Source organism: Sitophilus oryzae, unplaced genomic scaffold, assembly GCF_002938485.1.
Source record: "Sitophilus oryzae breed Bouriz unplaced genomic scaffold, Soryzae_2.0 scaffold_1440_pilon_pilon, whole genome shotgun sequence".
NCBI classification, from domain to species: Eukaryota; Metazoa; Arthropoda; class Insecta; order Coleoptera; family Curculionidae; genus Sitophilus; species Sitophilus oryzae.
This window is the reverse complement of record NW_022146105.1, coordinates 3,144,760-3,161,853: the sequence shown is the minus strand read 5'-3', so window position 1 is coordinate 3,161,853 and position 17,094 is coordinate 3,144,760. Positions and strand designations below refer to the sequence as shown.

At 34.9% G+C, this 17,094-nt stretch overlaps 1 protein-coding gene across 3 annotated transcripts in view; it reads right to left on the bottom strand.

Annotated features, from left to right (window-relative positions):
- The window catches only part of LOC115876798 (latrophilin Cirl), a 78,268-nt gene that overhangs the window by 8,055 nt on the left and 53,119 nt on the right, over positions 1 to 17,094 (bottom strand). For all 3 annotated transcript variants that reach the window (XM_030892742.1, XM_030892743.1, XM_030892745.1), the window contains exons 3-10: positions 10,960 to 11,152; positions 5,349 to 5,458; positions 3,241 to 3,567; positions 2,503 to 3,186; positions 1,840 to 2,450; positions 1,619 to 1,784; positions 1,348 to 1,562; positions 1,117 to 1,220 (exon numbers count right to left, since the gene is read on the bottom strand). In XM_030892742.1, the coding sequence (XP_030748602.1) occupies positions 1,117 to 1,220; positions 1,348 to 1,562; positions 1,619 to 1,784; positions 1,840 to 2,450; positions 2,503 to 3,186; positions 3,241 to 3,567; positions 5,349 to 5,458; positions 10,960 to 11,152 (2,410 nt within the window). The remainder of the gene's footprint in view (positions 1 to 1,116; positions 1,221 to 1,347; positions 1,563 to 1,618; positions 1,785 to 1,839; positions 2,451 to 2,502; positions 3,187 to 3,240; positions 3,568 to 5,348; positions 5,459 to 10,959; positions 11,153 to 17,094) is intronic.

Below are 17,094 nucleotides of genomic sequence, written 5' to 3'. Positions count from 1 at the left end.
ATCCCAACCAACAGTACTATTGTGTTAAAATAATATTAATATCTCGCCACATAAACAAAACTAATGGCACCATGCTATTCAACATTTATGCAACAATACAAAACTGGACACGAATTAAAATTTCAGACATACAAAGCGTAAATAAATTTTTCCATGTCACGAAAAGCCTGGATATGTTCAACTTTCGCTGGGAAACATTAAAAACTGATTAAATGTGGAAAAACTAACGCGACTGGCTTATAGAAAAAACAAAACAGAAAAAAAAAACACAAAACTGCATACATGCTGGATTTTACCAGCGACATGCGTAACACTAGTTCAAATTAAACTAATGTGTTTTATCGATTTTTTTTCTGTGTATAATTTTTATGAAAAATGCTCGGACATAAAAACAATTTACCTTTCGTATGTCTATCAAAATACACTGCCCTTCACTAGAATTATTGTGTTAAACAGGTCTTTTAAATGAAAGGCAGTGTAAAAACTAAAAGTTAAATTTTTTGCCACGGAAAAATTTCAATTCGTTTAAAAAATGTACTATGTAAAATAGAAATTTTAACTTTTTATACGGTACCAGACAAAATTAGAGCATCTATTGCTGATTTAGGAATAAAAATTGTATCGGCGATTTTGGCGAGGTTAACAATTTTTAGAAAACTCCTGTTATTTAGTAATTAGAAGACATAGAATAGAAAGAGACCATTATGGGCCTTACGAGAGCAGTCCTAAGATTTAACTATTATCAAATATCGCTTAGTTCAGAAAATCGATTTTTGGCAAAAGCATAGCATTTAAGCCTTTAAATGGATACATGTGGAAAACCTACATAAAATTTCCTACAAACGCTGAAATTTTCAAAAGTTTATAATATGTTTATGATTTTTCAAAAAGCCCTGAAAACGTGTAAAAAATACTCGATAAACCTACGTTTGTATATTGATTGAACGGCAAAGGATATGAAAATATAGAGAAAAAGTTAGTAGAACTTATTTTTGCTGTCGCTCTAATTTTGTCCGACACTGTACGCATTAATATGTACACGGGCCTTAAAATAATTTTAAGCTGAAGCTTATGTATGTCCCTTTCCACATTCGAAAAATAGTATAAAATAATTACCTCGTGCTAGCAAGGCGGGAATGTTCTTTATTTTTCATGGACACAGAAGCGCTAGCATGCCTGCACATCATTACTATTGCCATTGTCAAAAATATGACATTCAGCTGAAAACAAAATGGAAAACATCGTAGTAAATACGCCATGTCATATTTCCGGTTCGATACAAAAGAAACAAAGATAGAAAAATTTCATGGACGATTGAGAAAAAAGCTTCGAAAGAATATTACTTACCGCCATGACAAGAATGACAGGTCCTACGAAGGTGAAGATGAAGTAGTTGTCACTTCTTAGCCAGCAATGCCTGGCTGTACCGTATCCTTGAGGATACGCAGCTGCCGATACAAATACTATCAGTAAAGGCAGTCCGTAGGCGAACATGTAATACCACTTAATTCGTGATTTTTCTACTTCGAATACTTCGATCAACATCACGTATAATTGGAAACCTATAATAAAGAATATTGAATTATAAACTTTGTTGAATAGTTGTTGAACAGTTTACCTTCAAAGAACATCCAAACAAAAGCACACAGAAAGAAGTATTTGAGGAATCCAGCTATCATTCCACAAACGATTTTATTTTCAGTTTGATTCACGCCAATTAAGAATATTAATTCGGCTATGAGGAGGCATGTACATAAGTTACAGTGTATCGTTGTTCTGTCGCTCTGAAATATGTTTTAAATTATATAAAAATGTATAAAATAATATCGAAAGTTATACCTTGAGCCCCCGAAATAACTGAAATGTCACAATGGCGAGGATGAGACAGATAATCGAAACGATGCATCCGATGTAAGTGATGACTTGTAAAGCGATTTCGTGTGAGATGGGAAGATAAATGTCGTGTACGTCCATCAGGATGGCGAAGTTGGTCAAATGGTCGCAGAAACAGACCGTGTGAGTGAAATTCGATTCTGAAGTGTCTACGTGGCAACCCTCTTCAGACCACGAATTTGTCGTGTAATCCCAAAATACACATTTGGGGTTGCTCACATTTTCCGTCTTAATATGCTTTAACGTCAATTTGACCGGCTCCCTTAACTGAATATGGCGCCCTTTGCCTAAACTGGCCGAAATCACTTTACTATTTAGAACTTTGGTTATGTTATTGCCCGAATTGTCGGATAAATCCGGCTGCCATTGCAGTATTTCTTCCAGTCTGTCGAATGCGACGAATACTAATCGGACCAAATTACCATCGCTGTTTTCTAGCAACGCTTCTTTTGGCAATTCTATCGAGTCGTTGCTAGCTTTCCAGTCGCTGCTTCGATCCCCCGCAGGAAAGACTTCATCCGTCAACGATTTTGTATCCAGAATTCTTACCGACAACACTAAAAAAAATACAAATCAACAAAAAAAACTCTTGTTATATCTAAAACTTACATATATTCTTAAACTCTTTGTTTACGGTCTTTTTACTTGTAACCGTGTCAGCCAAGAGAAACGCGTTCTCTTCCAAGCCTATCAATAAGGATGTAGCCACACTCATCTGGTCTCTGTAACTCAGCTCCTTCCACGAAGAATGCTGGCTGACATCTAGTAAGTTGCTACTAGTCTTAGCCACATAACTGAGCATATCGGAAACGATCTCCTCTCTTTGCCGAGTGTCGGGAAAAGTCTGTATGTCCTGTGCCATTTTCTCGGTTATCCTCTGTATGATTTTCGTTGTGAGTGCCATATCCCCTCCGTACAACACTTTGCTTCCGGTTACCGAAGCCAGATCGCTTATTATTGTCATCAAGAGATCCTTTCCGGCTAGGATCCTTTGATCTAAGCTTGTAAGCCAGACTGAGCGGCATTCACTCAAATCTGGATTGGCTGGTGACCATTTTGGGTATGGCGACATGGGGATTTCGATACATCGCCACTTTGCAAAGCCTGTAGTGCCTGGTGGACATGGCTGGACAGCAGTTTCATTGACTTTTGTACTTTTCCAGAACATATTTGGCATCGATGTCGCGTTGCAGTGATGCGGAAGGTAGTCAGTGCCTGTTTGGCCCGGATAGAAAGAGTTTTGTTTGGGATAAACCGAGTAAGGAGGGTACGAATCAGTCGAGATATTTTCAGCTGAAAGCAAACAACGTTTTACGAAAATATCCACCAAAAATGCCGGTTACTTACTAGAGAACACCCCTTTATGAGGAACAATTGTCGTTTTCTGTGACCCATCTCCGCTAGGATGGGGTTCAACCATCCATTCGTTTGAATCTTTGTGTCCGGTGTCTTGTGGACTCGAAGATGAGGCGTGATGGTGTTCTTTGGCGGTTGATGACGGTAAACTGACAGCGGTAGAGGTAGGAAGAGGGCCAGGCAAAGGAGGAGGAGGATTAATGGTAAATTTGGTGGTGGATGGACGAGTCGTCTGAGATTTGATGGTGCTCCACATGGGCGGCTGTGATGTTATAAGCCATGGCGGACTGGGACGGTTAGTCGTTGTAGTAGTTGTAGCTAGACATGAGGTACAGTGATAAATATACATCCGGCATTAGGTATCAAATGATATTCGTGGACAGAATGATAACTGGTTAGACTAACTTTAACTCTGTAGGTGTTTTGAAGAAACAAACTTGATTGTGTCGAAAACCTAACCAATTATCACGCCGCCTCCTACTATAAATAAAATGGAAGTTTCTGTTTTTAAAGCGGAATGGAGTAATTGTTTCTTTTGCATAAAGGCAAATACGCGGAGTATCGATTTTTTCATTACAGCAAGGCAATATCGCTCCTGTCAAAATATAAAATATGACTTAGTTATACACACATACAGAAACTAGGCGAAATACATCGTTAAACAAGAGTTTTGAAAAAAACAACGCTTGTTTTATTTGAAATTGGATTTTTAGAGGACAAAGGGGACTTTCTCGCCATTTAAATTTTATTATTATTGCCCTTTTATAGTTGCGCCATAGCATAGGATAAAAATAAAATTCAGCCAAATGTAAAACGTATGTTACGGCAGATGGGATATCAAATGAATGACAATTTGTTCAAAAATTACTTCATTCCGTATCAGGAACATCGATCACTAAACCAATATAAACGTTAATGCATTTCCGTTAAAATACTCGTATACAGACTTTAAATTTAGCAGTTTTTTCATGATGGAACACCCGGTATAACAAAATAGCTATTATTTATTCATGATTCACGGAATATATGTTAAAATTTCGATAAACCAAAGACTCTCTGGATTCCTCCAGCGTTAAACCGCGGGATTTTGAAGGAATAAAAATAAAGAACAGAAATGAAAAAAAAGAAAGATGCTATTAAAAATTTACAGACACTTTTTTTATATACAGCAGTGATTTCATACTGGGGACCAGTCGAAACTGCTGTGTTTCGGTTGTAATATGAAAAGTTTTATAGGCCGTTACATAACTAACCGTTGGTCCGCGTATAAAAGGTGCAAAACGGTACGGTATGGTCCGAAAAGTATTGCGAGAAATCGAGGAAGCATTTTAATTAGACTCTGTTTAATTAACTTACCCGGCAAACACTGATAATGAGCTTCTAAATATTTATGTGTCCCTGGACAAGGGTCTCCAAACATACTCGTGCTAGCCGGTATGCTGCAGTTTTGATATTGCGTACACCTAAACCACAATACCATCTCATTTAATTTAAAACAAAAGATCGAGACGCGTGCATTTTAAAAAGCCCCGCTAATTAAGGCTACCAAATAATTAAACAATATAAATATCTACAAAACATGTTAAGGTCCAGTTTTTATACATTCGTTTTCAACCACATACCTTTTTTATAACTCGAACTTGCGGTTGAAATTAGAGCTACAAAACTGGGCTTAAGGCAGGCGCACTATTTTTACTGGACCATAAATTTCGTAAGTGTTTTTAATTATTCACTAGCCTTACGACCACTTTAATATACGATTTCTAAATATTTACGTTTAGGCGGTTATTCCTAAAGATCATAAAATATTTTTCGAGTGGCTGTGGCCCTATTAAATACAAATAAAATAAAATGCAAAGTGATTTTGAATGTTAGACTAGTATTATTGGTTAAATTTGTCGGTGAGGGTAAGTCGCCATATACAGAATAGACTGATGAGCTATGTAAACGGTTTGAATTACAGTGGTTTGGAGTGGAGCCAGGAAATGCATTTTATCAATAAGGTCCTATTCAGTCCAAATAATAATCATGCTTCCTCGTTTCTGACAATATTGTATGTTATATAATATAATGTGGTGATTCATCGCCATGAAATTTACCATTAGCGACGCACTGAAAGTGTGCCTCGATATATTTGGGCGTCTCTGGACAATTGTCCTCGAATACCTCATTGTTAACCTCCACTGAACACTTGCTCTTTAAATAACATCTGAAAATATAAAACCCTTCCTATATATTCCTTCGATTTCCTTAATATATACCCTTTTATCCCTTTTTTTACACAACAACACACATACATATGCAGATGCACATAGAATTCTTTGCAAAAAAGCTTGGATTAAAAGTGCCAGTTTACAATCGAACTGTTACAAAAAACTACATTTGTTCATTCTGCAAAAAGAAGAGTACGAGGGTTGTCTTTTATATTTTGCATATAGAAACATACCCCTGTCCGTATATCAAAAGTCAACCTAAACTCAATGCCTTGCCGAGTTGGTTTCTGTTTTTAGCAATGAAGCACCACATCAGTCGACAATTTCTTGTTGGTATGGAAAATTTAAACGTGGACGGATTAGTTTTAGAAACGATCCAAGAACAGGTCCGCCAACAACGGCAGTCATCCAGGAAAACGTCGATGCTGTACGTCAGGTGTTTTTTAAGAAGATCGACGTGTCACAAATTGTGAAAATGAAGCATGATTGGGCAATTGAAAGACCTCAATTCAAAAAATTTTACATGAAAAATTATTTGTAAAAAATAGTTTCTCCTTGAATATCACATCTGTTGATGGAAGAACAGAAAGCAATTAGAGTCAAATGGTGTCAAAAAATTCTACGCCGGTTTAACGCAGGAAACGCAAAAAATATATACAATATTGTCAGTGGTGATGAATCCTGGATTTACTCTTATAAACTCGAAAATAAACGTTAAACGGCTATTTTGGTGCTCCGAGATGAACTAAAACCAATGAAAGTTATCAGTTCTCAAAGTGTTTCTAAAAAGATGGTGGCGACATTTGTCTCAAAAGCGGGTTATGTAGCAACAATTCCTCTGCAAGATAAAAGAACTGTTACTGCTGATTGGTACATATCTATTTGTTTGCCGAAAGTAATTGCTGAGTTTCGAAAAACCAACCCTCACAACGACAAATGATTCTCCACCAAGACAATGCAAATTCTCACAAGCTCGAAAAATAATTGAGTTTAAAGTAAGAGAACATCGAATTGTTGGACTACACTCCATACAGTCCCGACCTAAGTCCTAACGACTTTTTTACTTTTTTAAAAATTAAGAATGAACTGCGTGGTCAAAGGTTCCAGTTCTCAGAAGTTGCAGTATAATACTGCTTTCAGAATTGATTCCAACGTTAAAAACAATATCTACTGTTTTGTCTACTTCTATATGCAAAATATAAAAGAGAACCCTCGTATACTAGCGAAAATCTGTTATGTAATATGTTACCCAGTGTTATTAACGTATTGGTGCAGTTACAAAGTCCGGAAAGAGCGATTTTTCGCGCTTTTTGCTCTTTTCCAGACATACCTGGAAAATGCCAGATATTTGGAAAATTTCCAGGGAAGAAAAGTTATGTTGGAAGTTCGTTCGTACGCTGCTAAAGAAAAGTTCATAATAGGCACACGGGTTTAGAGAATTGGCCACACAATGACCGGGGATTGTTTAAAATTCCTTGCCATTTGATTAAATCGAATCATTTCTCTCTGGCACTGCGATTCGATTTCAGTGCTTGACACAGATAAAGAACGAAAAAACAACGCCCACTTTTGCACAAAATGCCTCGCAAAATCCCATCGATATGACGAGATCGAAATAAATCAGATTGGACGCATCTAAAAACTGTATATTTATCATCGCATAGGGAGGAATAAGGGCCATTCTAATAAAAACTCTCCGTCCAGCTTTATGTCCCAGATTTATTTTTCAAAAAAGTGACCCCAGCGAAAATGAGGGATCACGGTCATATTTGAAACAGTAAAAATCACAAAAAACGCCTGATTGTTATCAACAATTCCTTCTTAAGCAATAAATCATTTCTATTGTCAGTTCAGAAGTAAAAAATATATATAATAACGAATCAATATTTACAGAACATTAACCATATATAAGTACATGTTTAATTTAGCCCAATACCTACAACATTATGAACAGAAAATAAAACACTGTAATGATCTACAGAGGGAATTTTAATTTATAAAAATCAGGTTACGTCAATGCAGCATAAAGGATTCATTATTTTCCATTTAGAAATGATTACGTAAAATTGTGGAATCAAGCCGTTTAATGAACAATACGGGGTGTTAAAAAGATTTTTATATTAAATGAAACATCACTTAACATTAGTTTTCATTAAGAAACAAGTCGGTAAAGAATGCTTCAATTTATTAACTTCTGAATAGAGCCCTACGAAATTGTGGTGGAGATACTAATGTTTAGAAAATTATGCGATAGGAGACGGAGATAAGGCATGAGCAACAACACGATATTTGTTGTCGAAGTTGGCTTTGGATGCCAGGTTGACTTCCACCAGGCTACACCTACCTCTATTAAACTAAATGGGCCAGATTTGCCGATAAACTAACCCGAAATCGACTGTTAAAAAGTATCCCAGACCACTTCAGACCAAAAGAAATAATTTTACCTCTCTGTACAGGGTGGTCCGAATTGTATTCGGGAAACTTCGGCAGAATATTCTGCAGATAAAAATAAGTAAAAAAGTTCGTATCAATTTATGTTCAAAAATGTGTCGTTTCGGAGATACAGGGTGTAGAAGTATCATTTTTATTTCAATTTCTTCCACATGCAGGTGGCATGTTATTTGACTGGTTAGAAGAGTGACAAGTGAATCATATGGAAATGAAATTTCTCAAAACAAAAAACACCCAGAGTTTTCATCCAAATATTGGCATTACTTCAGAAATTATTTGGAAAAAATCGAAATAAAAATGAAACTTTTACACCCTGTATCTCCGAAACGAAACATTTTAGGACATACATTTATATTGAACTTTTTTACGTATTTTTATTGGTAGAATATGCTGCCGAAGTTTCCCGAATACAATTCGGACCACCCTGTATATCGGACCTCACAATAAGAGACTCCCCAAATCGCAGCTAGATTTACTTTTAGATTCTAATTTCAAAATAAATAAGGTGGTTTTTACAAATAAAAAAACACTTAAACAGAGAAAACGTTACAGAAGCAATATCTCAAGCACCTGTTCGTGGTTGAAAGAATATAAAAAAAACAAGTAGTAATAATTACTACTGAATTAATTACCTTAACAATACAGCCATACATATTATATGTTGAGTAATTTATCATGCTGATGGAATTATGATTTTAAAATCGAATTATATAATGTTCGAATCCACTGGCACTTTTAGTTAGTAACCCATTAATTCAGACGTTATTAGTTAATAACCAAACTCAAGGCCCTGTAATTAGATCAAGCTCACTTTTTTCGTTAAGTTTCTGAATTTCAAAGGACCCAGAAAGAATTAAGCACCCTGGAAATCCGCTAAGCCGGAAATAGAGTGGTATATTTTAGGAGATAGTGGAAGGTTATGTATTAGAGGTTTAATGGAAAATCTATCGTGATGGAAGATCGGAAAAGATTTAGATGGGAATATAAAGGATTAAAACACTTTGCAGGCAGACTAAGCGAGACATATAAGCTGCTCTGTATGAATAAGTGATTTATCAGTTGCAGCGCTCGCTCAGAATCATTTTCGGCGCCGTTATAGATACAAAAAAGGAGAATTTTCCGCGTATTTTAAATTGGAGCGATGCAAAAACGCGAGAGATGTAAAAAAAGGAAAAAGTAAACATTCTAAACGAGCAGTTGTATTAATGAGTGCGGCAGTCCGAGCCCTGTTTAAGCTAAACGACAAAAAATCCCTTTCGGATTCCCAAAGTTTTTAAGGATATAACATACAATACTGGCAGACACAAAAAAGCACAAAAATGTTCCTTCCCATCACATGTAAATTAGGTTAATAATATAAATATTTTTCTGTTCACAATTCAAAACAAAATCAAATACAAAATAACTCGAGAAACACACAAGAAAGAACTTTTTGGTAAAATTCTCAATCTAAATGCCAATAATTCCCAGACACCCCATCTATTATTTATTTACCCCTGAAAATACCAGGTACCAAGGTATTTCGTTGGTCTTAAATACCGTTTGATATTATTCGAAAAAGGTATTATTAGAAATGCTTGTCACCGCTTGTTACAATCAGAGTCGTGTGATTAACACAATTAAAATTCTTTCGTAAAACCGCAGAATTTTATCTCTGCTTACTTGCACAGCCGGTGATTCAAACAAAAATACAATAAATCCGTTAAAAAAGCGTCGATATGAGATCACGAAACGAAATTCTTCAAGTTCGTCGATAATTTTCAAGATTTTTTTTACCAAAAAGTCCTTTAGTGAAATGGTATAATCACAAAAAAAGCTTTATACCCTCTTTGAGTTTATGTAGAGCAAGTATAATAAATACACTGACGTAATTATCAGAAAAGTACTCATTTCCATTTGCCCTGCATAAAATATATAAGCTGCAAACCCACATAAAGTAAATGAAAAATGAATAAATATGAGGTAATCGGATATCTTTCATTACAAATCAGAACCAGTACAGATAAAAGTCTATTTATTTATAAAACGTTGATTAAATTTTGTTTTCGTTTGAAATCTATGTGAGCGAGTTTGATGAGAAGGGAAATTTAACGATTATACGCCAAGGCAAATAATAAAATAATTAAAACATCTCCATCACAAAAGGAAATTTTAAATTGACTTTCTCAAGTTCGGAAGGCTTTGTTTGACTCTCAATTTCTTGTATATCCTTTCTAAATTACTTGATTATGGTAGATATAACACGTCCTTATCCGTTCATCTTCTTCCTATCTATCACAATATTCTCGAAAACTCATTGAACTTTGCTGTTAGGCACGCTCAGTTTAATAATTTTAGTAATACAATAGATAAGAACCTTCTATCTTACACACAGGAATAATTTCAAACTTTTCGTATCTGAAAAATATCCGATTGTGAATAATACCACATAAAATAATATGAGACTCTTTTGATCCCTTTCATCCTTTTTGATCAATAAAAATTGAAAAGAAAATTTTGACTTACTACCAATCAAGCTAATGGACTATCTAAAATGTTCTCTCAGTTTCAAATAGACTAAATAGAAAATGATATAGACCATTCAAAGTAAAAATATAATATTATATATAATAATCTGTGTCTCTATGTGAAAATTGTATGAATGATCTTGTATTAAAACGAATTATTATTAATAAATTGATGTGGCTAAAACTGCCTATACATATCAATAATTCATTGCCCAAATAACATAGCATTGAAAGGCCGAACTGTTTATATTTAAAACTTTGATGTAATTCATTCGGTAAATCTAAAACAGGATTTACAACGGACAAAACGTATAATTAGGTTGGTATACGTGGAGCAGCGATTTATGAATTTTGGTTCGGTTATAATTATCAATAACCTTAATTAAAATATTCTAAATCGGTTCGAATTACAATAATACATGTTTTGGTATTTAATGTTTGGTGATTAAATTGAAAATTAAATTATATTATCATTTTTTTGGCTATATAGAGAACAAATTAGTGCTGTCTTCAAAAACATTATGCACCAGGTTACTTGCCTGCTGTGGAGGACCCTTAGTGATTTCGGTGACATACAATTGACACTCCAATCGGTGTTGCCATGATCGTTACAAATGGTAATGGAGAATCGTCCATAGTTGGCTCTGATCAGTTTGATCACCTCGCCATCTTTGCATTCGATCTTCAAAGTCTTCCCTTCACAAGCGTATGCTGTCTCGTATCGGTATTGTTCTGAAAGATACAGAAAAAAAAACGATTGTTCATTAAATGTTACCACTGCCTTGAGAATGTCAAATAAAGTGTGCCACACAAGCGAAAAAAATACTTTCGATACACACACAACATTGTTGTATTGTTAGGAACTGTAATGTGTAGGTACAAGGTGTCTATTAATTTTTCTACCTACTGTAGAGATCATTTCTTCATTTTTTACACAGCGCAATTTTTCTTCATAGGCATTGATAACCTTTTCTGTAAATTTTATTACTTTTTGCCTTGACGGGGAGATCTTTCAAAACTTTAGATCTCCTTGGTCAATTCTACAGAATATTTCTTCATTAAACCCACTTCAACGAGCCCTATAGGCTGGGTGTAAACTGTAAACAGCGGAATAAACTAAAATACACGGTTTTAACTAAAAATACACGGATTTAAATAGCGAATACACGAGAAATTTGTTACCTATATAATTATCCTAAAAGTGTTGTGTGTGTATAATTTGTGAAAATTCTAAAACTAAAAGAGGAGGACCAACTTGTATTATAATTTATTATTCAAACTAATAAAACTTTTAAGATGAATTCAATTACGGTGGCGAGCATAGTTTTATGCACCAGTTTTGCTAGTGGGGACATAACTGGGGCTGTTTCTCGGGCTTTTGAGAAGACTTAATGTATAATTTATACATTTATAAATGAATGAAAAAGACGAAAAAATAAATTAATAAATATTTAATATAAATACAGCTAAAATATTCTTATAATATTCAAAATCTGTGGACGAGGCTGTATAGGTATTATATTTACGAGAGGATTATTTCATTCCTTGTAATTTAAAAACCATAACTTATATATAAAATATATACGGTTTTGTGTTTGAAATCGTTTCAAATAAAAGTGTAACTTGGTGGGAGCTTTATGTGCGCCATCGTATAGATAAAAGCTAAAAAATATGTTCGTTTTAGAAATCCCGGGACTTACAAAACTGTCTCTAGTCTTTTTTATTCTTCTTGGCGTAAATATGGCTATATCGCATACAATGTGGCGTGCGGGACAAATAAAACCCTACCATTTCCCATTCTTAACGTCTTTGTATGGTTTATTATAAAATAACATCAAAATGGCATATATAAAGGAGACGTATAACGCTCCATATTACACCTACCAATTTCAAACTTTTATGATCGTTTTGGTTGGGAAATTAATTGTGGAATATATACCGATATAACGTGAGATAAATAACCTTGTTTATTAAATATTCCCTTGATTGCTTCAGAAATTACACGAGGAACTTATTGATTTTGGAGCTCGATCGCATATAACTGAAATTGATGGACGAAATTTTGATAGGTGCAATAAACGTACCATTATTTGGATAAACCAAACACATTCTGTGGTGAAAACTTCAGGCAGAGGCGTTACTTAATTATTTTTCACTTATATAAATAAATAGTAAATAAATATATAAAATACACTTCTCAAGAATAGAAGAGCCATGAAAACCGAGAGCAGCATACGTAGAATAGAATACACAGAATTATGTAGGACAATAAGAAAGAGGATTGTAGAACATATCAAAAACTACAATGTAAACCCTGTACAAACTGCAACTGAACACAGAAAAAGTTATAAGAACGCTAAGAAATCCCTCATGATCGGAAAGAAGAAGGTAATCGCATTAACACCATAAGAATAACAGACAAAAACGAAATAATAAGCCTGTTAACAACATTCTACAGCGAGAGGGAGATGCGATATACCCAAAGCTGTTTACAGCAAAACTAGAAGGAATCTTCCGTTAACTGGACTGGACCAACAACGGATTAAAAATAGATGGAGAATACCTTAACCATCCTAAGATTTGCTGATGACATTGTCCTAATTGCCAATAGTCCTGAAGAACTACAAGCACAATTTAACGAACTAATTACAGCCAGCAATGAAGTAGATCTCAAAATGAATTTATCAAAAACTACGAGGGTGGTCTGAAAAGTTTCCGACCTAACAAAGATACAAGACATTTTTTCTGAATATTTTATTTTATTTTTCGACATGGGTCCCCTTGTAACTCTACACACTTTTCCCAGCGATGCTCCCATCTCTGTAACCCATCCAAATAGTACTCGGCGTTTTTCTCTGCAAAATAGTGGTTCACAAAGGTGATTGCCTCTTCATTTGACGAAAATCTCTGTCCTCCGAGCGCAATTTTTAAATGAGGGAACAAAAAGAAGTCGCTAGGGGCTAGATCTGGTGAGTAAGGCGGATGGTCAAGCAGTTCAAACCGTAATACGTGGATTTTCGCCATGGCAACCGCTGAGGTGTGAGACGGTCCGTTATCTTGGTGAAACAGGATTTTCTTTTTCTGTAAATAGGCCGTTTTCCGTAAGTTCTGCTTTTAGCTTGTCAAGTAATGATGCGTAGTATGCTCCTGTGATGGTTTTTCCTTTTTGAAGATAATCAATTAAAATAACTCCATGACTATCCCAAAGAACTGTCGCCATCACTTTCCCAGCCGAAATAACAGCTTTTGCTTTTTTTGGAGCCGGTTCTCCTTTTGCCGTCCACTGTTTGGACTGTATTTTTGTTTCTGGTGTATAGTGGTGTATCCAAGTTTCATCTACAGTAATTAATCGACGCCAAAACTCGGATTTATTAATTAACATAGCGTTGGAAATGTTCATACGAACACGCTTTTGGTCTAACGTGAGCAAACGCGGCACCCAACGCGCGGACAGCTTTCTCATGCCTAATTCTTGATTTAATATGTGACAAACACGTTCTTTTGATATGTTCATAACCTCTGTTATCTCTCTCACTTTAATTCGGTGGTCGTCTAGCACCATTTGATGAACTTTGGCGATGTTATCGTCGGTAGTTTTTGGACGTCCCGAACGTTCATTGTCTCCCAAGCTCTTATGGCCACGTTTAAATTCAGCTGCCCAAAATTTCACTGTGGTAAATGATGGTGCAGAGTCCCCATACACAGAATCCAACTTATGTTTAATTTGTGTAGGCGTATTGCCTTTCAAAACCAGATATTTAATGACAGCTCGATACTCCATTTTGTCCATTTTCACAAAAACACTGACATCAACTCACTCAAACGACTGTTACATAACAACTGCGCATCCAAAATGGCTGAAACTTTGGTGAATAACTGTCAACAGATGAACTGTCAACAGATGAGTGCTGCCATCTTCACGTTGAGGTCGGAAGCTTTTCAGACCATCCTCGTAAAGTAATGCTCAGCGAAGTAGTAGACAGAAAAGACATTCTAATAATAACACAACACTGGAAGTAGTTGAAGAATATACACTGAGATGCAAAAAAACGCAACGGAGAAAATTTTGGTCAAATATAAAGTGTAATATTTTTCTTATTTTTAGCCCTATTTTCGTGAATTTTTTAGCAAGCTGTATATTTATATCAACTTTAATTTGTAAACTCAGTTTTTTATAAACTTTAGTATTTGGCATATTATACAGAGTTAATCGAGTGGTGACATGATCCAAAAAATAAAATGCTCAGAAGACATGGTTTTTACCGTAAAATTATATTTTAAGAAAATTTACACACGAAATTATTGCACAGGGTGTTTTAAAGTTAGGATAAAAAACCCTTGATTAACCCTGTATAATATGCCAATTACTAAAGTTTACAAAAAACTGACTTTACGAATTAAAGTTGATATAATTATATACAAGTTTGCTAAAAAAATCATGAAAATAGGTCTAAAAATAAAATATAACACTTTAAATTTGACTTAAATTTGACTAAAAATTTCTCTGTTGCGTTTTTTTTGCATCTGAGTGTAACGTATGGTCCTAAAGTTTTAGGAAATTTTTCATCTGGTTTGGTTAAGTAATAAAATGCATTTAATGAAGTAGTCATGGTAATGAAATGTCATCAGTCATGTCACTTCAATAAACAAAGCAAAAGATTTTGGGTTCTGCTTCTTAAAATGTCTTATAAAATTCATCTTCATCGAGGAGTTTATAATATTGTTGGGCGAATGGCGAAACGAGATATTGTCGTCATTTATCGGGATCAAAACATTAGCAAATCGACAATTTATCGCACAATCAAAGAATGTGAAGAAGGGATACCATGTGTACATTGGTTTTGAACCAAATAATAGAAGGAACACTAATTGAAGCAGCAAAACACAAAATTGGGATCTCAGAGCGAAAACTGGCCAGGAGATTTAATATTGGAAAGACTACGGTGTTTAGAACCTTATCAAGTAACAATATTGTCTTCCGAAAAAGGAGGGAAGCTCCAAAATATACAGAGGCCCAGCTATAGAGAATTCCGAGATGTTGCCGCGCGCTGAGGAGAGTGCATTTTTGGTCAACAAGTTGATCGTGATGGACGATGAGAAATATTTCACATTGTCCAACTCTGAGACGAAGGGCAATGATGGGTTCTACACGGACAATTACGTAAATGTCTCTGATGATGTGAGATTAAAAAGTAAGAAAAAGTTTGAGGACAAAATTTTGGTATGGTGTGCCATTTCTGAGGCTGGCTTCATCTCACATCCTTACATTGGCGCCGAAGTTGTCCAAAGGATGATGCAACGCGTCAGGGGAATTCTTAGGCAAATCGAAAATAACGGTCCCTTGTCCACTGTTTGAATTTTATTTTATAATTAGGATAGTAAACATAAGTTATTTAAAAATATGATAAAAATATAAAACTATTTTTATAAGAGTTGTCAGTTTCTGAATTTTTTCCCAAAATTTTAGGACCATAATATGTTATATGTATATTTGGGACAACTAATACACAGCCCGGGATCTCTACTACCTAAATCAACAGAAGAACTAAATTAGCATGTAGTACTTCTCGAAGAAACTAAATCGTATTAAAATCTAGAATGCCACTTTATCTATATAAAGAAGAAAACATAAGACCAATGTGTACTACCAGTCATGACCTATGCAGGCAAAATCTGGACACTTAAAACGGATGTTATAAGGAAACTGCAGGTCGCAAAACTCAATGGAACGAAATATGCTGGGAATAACCAAAAACGACCGTAAAAGAATAGAGTAGATAAGACAAAAAACCCAGGTAATAGATATCATCCACAGAATCAAATTCCTCAAGTGGCAATGTGTAGGACACCTGGCAAGAAGGACGGACAACAGATGGACCACAAAAATTACAGCATGGCACCCAAGAGGAATTAAGAGACATAGAAGAAGACCAAACCTGAGATGGGACCACGATATTAGGAAATTAGCAGAGATAACTTGGGCCTGCATAATCAACAATGGGCCCAACTACAAAGAGAGTATCATGTGAGGGAGGCTACATCATAATTAGAAATGGTTGAATAAGCTGAAAATGATGATGATATAAATAAAAAGTAATAGATATATAAAATGTAATACAATGCCTCTGTATTATTCGAAGTAAAATGCATTTTCGGAAATATGCAAGAGAATTACAACATTCCTTAAATGACAGGCGGCAATTTCAAATGTTTACTGGCTTATAGTCTATGCGAATCGTCTCCTAAATTAATTGTCGAATATCTCTCTTGTACGTGAGATGAATATGTAGCTTGCTTATTAAATACTATCTCCATTCTTGCCTTACCAAACAGAATATCTAATTTATCGATCACATTCTATATAACCTATCTATTCCATTCCATATACCCTTTGTGTACAAAAAACAACAATAAAAACATGTTCATTAAAAATCATTATAATATAAAACAATGTAAAGTAAAATGTTGTACCATTTAGGGCAAATATATCATACTGAGTAATGTTTATGGGCTGACAAATTATTAACTTTGTCGGTAGATTTAAACAAAAATTTTATGGTTATCATATTAATATTATCTGTCGGGAGACTTCACCCGAAGAAGGAGAAATACAGTGTACCTAATAAAAATGTCTGATAAGAAGTATTTTTAGTTTGTTCTCTCTTTTTGAGACT